The sequence below is a fragment of the Mastomys coucha genome, unplaced genomic scaffold, assembly GCF_008632895.1.
Source record: "Mastomys coucha isolate ucsf_1 unplaced genomic scaffold, UCSF_Mcou_1 pScaffold15, whole genome shotgun sequence".
NCBI lineage: Eukaryota > Metazoa > Chordata > Mammalia > Rodentia > Muridae > Mastomys > Mastomys coucha.
In genome coordinates this window covers 80,449,966-80,457,441 of record NW_022196897.1, presented here as the reverse complement: position 1 = coordinate 80,457,441, position 7,476 = coordinate 80,449,966, and the positions used below count along the sequence as shown (strand labels likewise).

The window sequence follows — 7,476 nt, the reverse complement described above, 5'->3', positions numbered from 1 at the left end:
GGGGGAGTACTTTTTTTCTTTTATTTGATCTCATGCTTATAAAAAGTATTTTCCTTCCTGTGAGCCACCTTATAATTTTACCTACTCTTGTTAGATCTTAGAAATACTTTAAAATAAATGCTGCAGAATACTGAGTTTCTTATGACATATCCTCTAGTATTTTTTTTAACTGTTTTTGAAATCGCCTCCTCCTTTAGGGTGTACAAGAGAGAGTTAATCTCTCTGCCCCTCTCTTACCTAAAGAAGATCCAGTCTTCACCTATTTATCTAAACGCTTAGGAAGGAGTATCGACGACATAGGTCACCTCATTCACGAAGGCCTACGGAAGGTGAGTCACCCAGCAGCTCACTGAGCTAGGGGGCTCTGGGTGCCCAGGCATGTGGTCCTCTCAGGATGCTTGCTGTCTGCTTGTCCCATAAAGAAAGATGCAGAGTTATGATCACATTGGTACAAAGTATAGCACTCAATAGGAAGGAAGCATGGGGAGAGTCATTCCCTTTAACAGAAGAGATATGGAAAAGATATATTTAAACTAATTTTTTTAAAAAAACCCAACTAGTAGAAGTAATGGGGGTACAAACTAGATTCTGTCAGTTACATTTGTAAGAAAGTTAACCATGGATGCATCTGTACACGATGCACATTACAGCTGTTATTTTCCCCAGACCCTTCTTCTGTATTTGTCTGTAATTTTCTCACAAGAATTTCTACCTGGTAGTGTGTGCCTATAGTCTCAGCTACCCCTGAGGCTGAGTTGGGAGACTTTACTAAACCCACCAGCTCAAGACCAGCATAGGCAACACAGAGAGACTGTAGCTCCAGAAACTAAAGGAAGAAAAAAGCAAAAAGGAAGTAGGGAATTATATAGCATGATATATAATTAGAGCCAAGACTGTAGATGTGTCATGCAGGCAAGTGTGAGAATTCATCAGGTCCTCTTTGCTCTTTCCTTCCATGTTTCTAGGACACACAGGCTGAGGGTGTCGCTCAATTGGTGTAGTGCTTGCCTCGCCCTTTGGGGCCCTGGCTTCCTGCTCAACATTGCATAAACTCAGTGTGGTGACTGGTGCATCTTTATAAGTCCATATTCTGGAGACAAAGGCAGGAGCATCAGACATTCACAGTCATCCTTGACTACATAACAAGTTTGAAGCCAGCCATGAGACCTTGTCTTGAGAAGAAAATACAGTTCTGTCTCTAAGCAGTATAATTATGGTAGTATTAGATAGAATATATTATTATGACACTTATGCATAGTTTATTCACATACATATAACCAGAGATGAATTTTTTAATGCAAGAAAACAGTTTTGTTTTCAAGTGTGTTTTCTAATTATTTTTATACTGAAGTTACCCTCTCCATCGTGTCTTTCCAAAGGTGTGTTTGTATTCTCAAAATGTGAAGATTCAGGAAAATCGGACAGGGGAGTTCACCCTCTGATCATGACAGCACTTTGCGTGTGTTCATTGTGTGTGTGTGTGTGTGTTTTTTTTTTTTTTTTTTTTTTTTTTTTTTTTTTTTTTTTTTTTGCTTGCTTGTTTGCTTCTGAGAGATAGGTTTTCACTGAGGTCCATTCTGGCCTGGAACTCATTGTATAGCACAGACAAGCCTCAAAGTTATGGTGATCCTCCTGCCTCAGTCTCCCACCATGGCTCCACAAGGATCTTTGGAGCAGTGCAGTGGTTTTTGGGTGTATCCCCCATGTTCTTATCACTGTAGCTCATCTTGCTTTCTTCATCTTGAGTTTCAGGAGAGCCAGTGTCTTAATTGTGCCCATTTTGAGCATCTTCAGTCAAAAAAAAAAACCTGTCTTTGATTATATTTGATTGTTATTTTTTTTCTCCTCTCTAGAATTCTTCCTCCTGGGTACTGTATAATCTGGCTTCATTTTACTGGAGAATAAAAAATGAGCCGTATCAGGTAGTGGAGTGCGCCATGCGAGCACTTCACTTCTCTTCCAGGTGAGATTTCTCTTCTTTGGGACTGCTGATCAGCCTCACCACTGAGGACTGTTAAATAGTAACACACAGGGAACCACAAGAAGCAGTATTGTCTTGTCATTACACACTTCTCCCGACTCTTAATCAAAGACATTAGTCTTATCACAAAAAAGGATCACAGATGTCAGTACGTTCAAATTGAAAGCTGTGTAAATATAGCATTCATTAAGGAAAAAATATGTAATGTAGATAGGCTGTCATTCTCCTGAAATGTTAGTACCAGGACATACACTGGAGGAATTAGCATGAGTTGAGCCTACCTTTCCTTGTATGTGTATAGGTGGGTATGGTGTATACGCACAGATATGGGCATAAGTGCCTGTACCCACACATTGCATGTATAGAGGCCAGAGGACTTCATCAGATGACTTCTTCTGTTGCTCTCCACCTTATGTTTAAGACAGGGTCTCTCACTGAACCTGAAGTTGACATTTTTTGCTAGATTAGCCAGTTGATCAGCAAGCTCCTGGAATCTTCCTGTGCTTACAGTGATACCACCACACCAGACTTTTATATGAATGCTAAAGGTCCATGCTCTGAGCCATCTCCCCAGCCCCAAATCAACTTCTCTTAACGCAAATATAAACTGTAAATGAATTTTTAAATCCTAAAAATTCTGCCAGATCTTATTTTGTGGCAACACTTGTAGCTGTGAGGTTGAGGAAAGATGATCAGTAATTTAAAAATGAGACACATGAGGAATAGGTGTGACGTGTGTGCTCTGACCTCTACCTGCAGTTCCTCCCTTCTAGGCACAATAAAGACATTGCATTGGTCAATTTGGCCAATGTTCTACACAGAGCACATTTCTCTGCGGATGCTGCCATCGTGGTCCATGCAGCTCTGGATGACAGCGACTTCTTCACCAGCTATTACACACTGGGGAATATATATGCAGTAAATACGACTTTCTTGTTTGTTGAGATAGAACAGTTGCTAGAGGGGGAAGAGCTTTGTTTGTTTCTTTCATTTTGTTTTTTTTTTTCTCAGTAGACTTTCCTTTCCAGTTTGTCTGAACAGTGGAAATAAAGTAATTGGTGGGAAGGGGATAAAACAGCTCAATTATGTGTCATAACACTCAGCTTTTGAACAAAATAAAGAGGTAAACTGAAATTCTCAACTGAAGAATAAACTTCTTAAAGATAGTAGGCCTTTCTGGCTGTAGTAGTCCTTGGTGTTGTGGGGAATGATCAAAACAGTTTCCACTGCAGAATGAGGTAGCCATGACTTTATAAATCATGAGGGCTTTGGACAGATGCAACCAGCCGTGGTTAATGTTTCTACCCCTGTGTGTATGTATGTGTGTCTGTGTTTTGTCTCCCCAGATGCTCGGGGAATATAACCATTCGGTGCTCTGTTACGATCATGCTTTGCAAGCCAAACCTGGGTTTGAGCAAGCTATAAAGAGGAAGCATGCTGTCCTGTGTCAGCAAAAACTGGAGCAGAAGCTGGAGGCTCAGCATAGGTAACTGGAAGCAGAAAATTCACTGAAGCACCAGCAGTGCAGATCCTGGAGTTAGAACCATATCAAGAGGCATCACCTTAACATGGTCAAAACAATTCAAGAGGAAGCCTTCACACTGCACATCCATCCCTGTTCACCAAATCCAGATGGCTTAGCACAGTTCCGTGACAGGGCAGCTGACTCTCCATCATCATCAGTGCCAGGAACTAGAGAACATTTGTAATTACAAGCTCTCAAATTAGATCTTTACACGTTGTTTGTTCATTTGTTTTAAGACATAGTTTCATTCTGTAAGCCAGTGTCTTAGTTACTTTTCTGTTGCTGTAAAGAGACACCATGGCCATAGCAACTCATAAAAAAGAGGGTTTAATTGGGGCTTGCTTACAGTTTCAGAGGGTTAGTTCATAAACATCATGGCAAGGAACTTGGCAGCAGACAGGCAGATGTGTACATTCTACTGGAGCAGTAGCTGAGAACTTACATTTGATCCACAAGTAGTAGTCAAAAAAAGAGAGACTGAGCCTAGTGTGGACTTTTAAAACCCCCAATGAGACACCTCCTCCAACAAGGCTACACCTCCTAATCCTTCTCAAAACATCTCCATGAACTTTTAGCCACTGTGTAGCAGTGAGCTCTCAGCAGTCCTCCTGTCTTAGCCTCCCAAGTGCTAGGATCACAGATGGGATGCACCAGCCCCAACCTTTTGATCTTCTGTTACTATCATGACACTTAGAGCTCTTGGGAAGGCTCTGGGTATGCAGGAATTCTGCTGATTACAACCTTATTTTAACAGAGTACAGTGTGTCAGTAAAGTCACTTAAAGTACATATAGTATTTGATCTTCTTCACACCTTTGGACTGACATTGCATTTGGCCAAGCATCTTCTTTGGGTGTGTATTAGGTTAGACAGCAGCGGAACTCTTGTATTTGATCTTATCAAGATTCCTAGCAAAACATGTTTGCTTCCATAGGTAATAAGGCCAGCTAAGAAACTTGATACAATTCAAAAGAGAAAATTTTTATTCCTCAAAATTAGCCTTCATCTTTTGGGTCCATTTTGGTTATTAAAGAGGATTTTAGAATTCATTAAACGTGTGTATTCGATCATTTCCTAATCTGTTTAAAGCATTATGTAGTGAGGCAGAGGAAGGGCAGCTTGCTTTTCTATAACAGGCTTCTGTTCCACCGGATCATAATGTGCCCTGGCTGAGCCTCGTCCAGTGTTGTTCTCTTAGAACTCGAGCTCACTCCCTCACAGTCTTTGTAGGCATCAATTCTCCAGGTTACCAGTGTATAATAAAGCCTTGGTGTTTAAACGTAATCAGTCAGTTAGCTCATTGAAATCAGATGGTGAAGAACAATGTTTCTCTGTTTTAAGGAACTAGAATATGAGACCAGGATACTATGACCCTAAATCTTTTTCTGTCTTTAGGCAGAATGAAAGTGAAAAGGAGAAAAGGGATCTAGAAGGGTTTTGCATGGCAGTGGACTACGCATTGCTGCAGTAAACACCATGACCAGAAGCAACTTGGGCAGGAAAGGCTTTATTGCATTTTAGAGCTTACTGTCTAACATTGAGCGAAGTCAGAGCAGGAACTGATGTGGAGGACGGAGGAGTGCTCCTGTGTAGCTTCCTCAGCATACTTTCTTAGAGCACCTAGGACCATCACTCCATGGGCAGCACTGCCCTCTATGGGATGGGCATATCATTATGTCATTCGTTAATCAAGAAAATACTCCACAGGCTTGCCTCAAGCCCGATCTTATGGAAGCATTTTCTCAATTGTAGTTCATCTTCTCAGATGATTCTAGCTTGTGTCAAGTTGACATAAAACTTGCAGCACAAATACAGTTTTTAATTATTTATGTATTTTAGTACATATGTATTTGTATATTTATACGATATAAGGGATCAAACCCCATGACTTGTACATTGTAAGCAAGTTCTCTGACATATCCTCAACCCTAAATTTATTTTAGTTGATTTATGAAGACATAAAGGTATGCATATTTAGAGGTCCTATGTGAAATTTCAACGCATGCATCCGTTGTCGGGATCCACCACTGTCTATTTACTATAAGGACGTGTAAATATCTGTGGATATACTGTCTTCAGCTCAGGCAGCAGGGTGGGTGGCAGTGCTGCTTTTCTGTGGAGAAAAGGAAGAGAAGAGGAAGAGCCCATTTTACAGATAACCCAGTTCCATTGGGAAAGGCCCACAGCAGGCTCCCTGCAGCTGCCTCTGCTCTGCCTTGCTCTCAGCCCTGTGCTCAGTCTGGGAAGATAGGGCAGGTGATTCTGTTTTTTTTAAACCTTTCAGGTTTCAATACCAGCACATCATTTGATTTTAAGACAATGTATTTAAGAAAAGGCCTTTGCATTTATGTTTTTTCTCAAGTAATAATTTAAATTTCAATGTTTCTCAAGTATTATGTTTACAGAATAGCTTTTATTTAGCACTGTTATTTTGTTTTAGCACTGTTATTCTTGAGCTTGTGGTGTAGAGTTTTTACTAATGTCACTTATTGCTGATAATCACAAAGTTAATGTATACAAGCAAGTTCTTAAAATCACAATTTTCAAGGTCTGGCTTTTCTGATATTAAAAATGTTAAGGTCCCTTCAGAGAACACTGAATGAATTAAAAGAGTACCAGAAGCAGCATGACCACTACCTGCGGCAGCAGGAGATCCTAGAGAAGCACAAGCTGATTCAGGAGGAGCAGATCCTGCGGAACATCATCCACGAGACGCAGATGGCAAAAGAGGCACAGCTAGGTGAGTAGTGTCCTGGCTGCATCCAGGTCGGAAATCCTTCCCAGCATGCTTGAGTGTAGCCTTAAAACAATATGAATTGTATTTATGACTTTTCTAGATCTTTTTAAAAATTGTGTGGCATGGTGCATGAGTAGAGATCAGGGGATAAACCAGGGACATCAGTTTTCTCCTCCCACCATGTGGGATCTGGGTATTGACCTTGGATCCCTGGGCTTGGCAGCAAGCACCTTGCCATACTGAGCTGTATCTCAGCCTGATTTTCTTATATCTTTTTGGTTATTTGTTTAATTTTAGTTTATGTGTATATGTGTGTGCCTGTTTGTGTACTGTGTGCTTGCAGGTGCATGCAGAGGCTAGAATGGGCATGGGATCGCCTAGAGCCAGAGTTACAGGCAGTTGTGAGCCACCTAGTGTGGATGCTAGGAACCACATCTGGGTTGCCCTCTGCAAGAACAGCCCATGCTGCTAACCACTGAACCATCTTTCCAGCCCCAGAACTTTCTTAAATCTCAAAACCAAGAGTAACCACAGTTGGTGTACCAGGAGGCCTGGGAGCTGCTTTCAGCAACTTTTATTTCCATTTTGACATAAAAACCAATCTGCAAATTCTTAGGTTTCTTGTATTTCTCCAGCATTAATATGCATATCATTCTCCCAGAGATCTTGGTATGGTTCAAATTCTGCCACAGGATGTGTGAGATGGAGCCTGAGCGTCTGCTGTCATAACAAATGCTGCACAGCAGGTTGCAAGGCCTTCTTCTAAGCCAGTGGTTCTCAACCTTTCTAATACTGTACTGTGACCCTTTAATGCAGTTCCTCATGCTGTGGTGGCCCCAACCATACAATTATTTCCTTGCTGTAACTTTCCTACTGTTATGAATTGTGATGCACATATCTGATAGTCAGGGTGTGTGATATATAACCCCTGTGAAAGGGTCATTCAACCTCCAAAGGTGTCATGACCCACAGGTTGAGAACTTCTGTCTAAGCAAACAGAGGAATGCTAGAAACATGCGACCTCTGCCAAAGCAAATGTCTTTTTCCCTCTTGCTGTCCTAAAAACAAAGACTATTTAGAAATAGGCCTATAGACTAGAATTAGTAGACTCTTCTACTCAGATAAGAAATCTTAGTTTAGTCAGTCTCTACTAGTCACAAGGGAGTTCTCAAATCATTTCTGTAGTTGTACATAGAATTGTTCATGTGCGTTATTGGTTGGTTGGTTGTTGGTT

At 41.0% G+C, this 7,476-nt stretch overlaps 1 protein-coding gene across 4 annotated transcripts in view; it reads left to right on the top strand.

Annotated features, from left to right (window-relative positions):
* The window catches only part of Ttc17 (tetratricopeptide repeat domain 17), a 114,321-nt gene that overhangs the window by 30,606 nt on the left and 76,239 nt on the right, over positions 1–7,476 (top strand). For all 4 annotated transcript variants that reach the window (XM_031371120.1, XM_031371119.1, XM_031371122.1 and 1 more), the window contains exons 5-9: positions 198–329; positions 1,854–1,963; positions 2,755–2,899; positions 3,328–3,467; positions 6,085–6,245. In XM_031371120.1, coding sequence (XP_031226980.1) covers positions 198–329; positions 1,854–1,963; positions 2,755–2,899; positions 3,328–3,467; positions 6,085–6,245 — 688 coding nt within the window. The remainder of the gene's footprint in view (positions 1–197; positions 330–1,853; positions 1,964–2,754; positions 2,900–3,327; positions 3,468–6,084; positions 6,246–7,476) is intronic.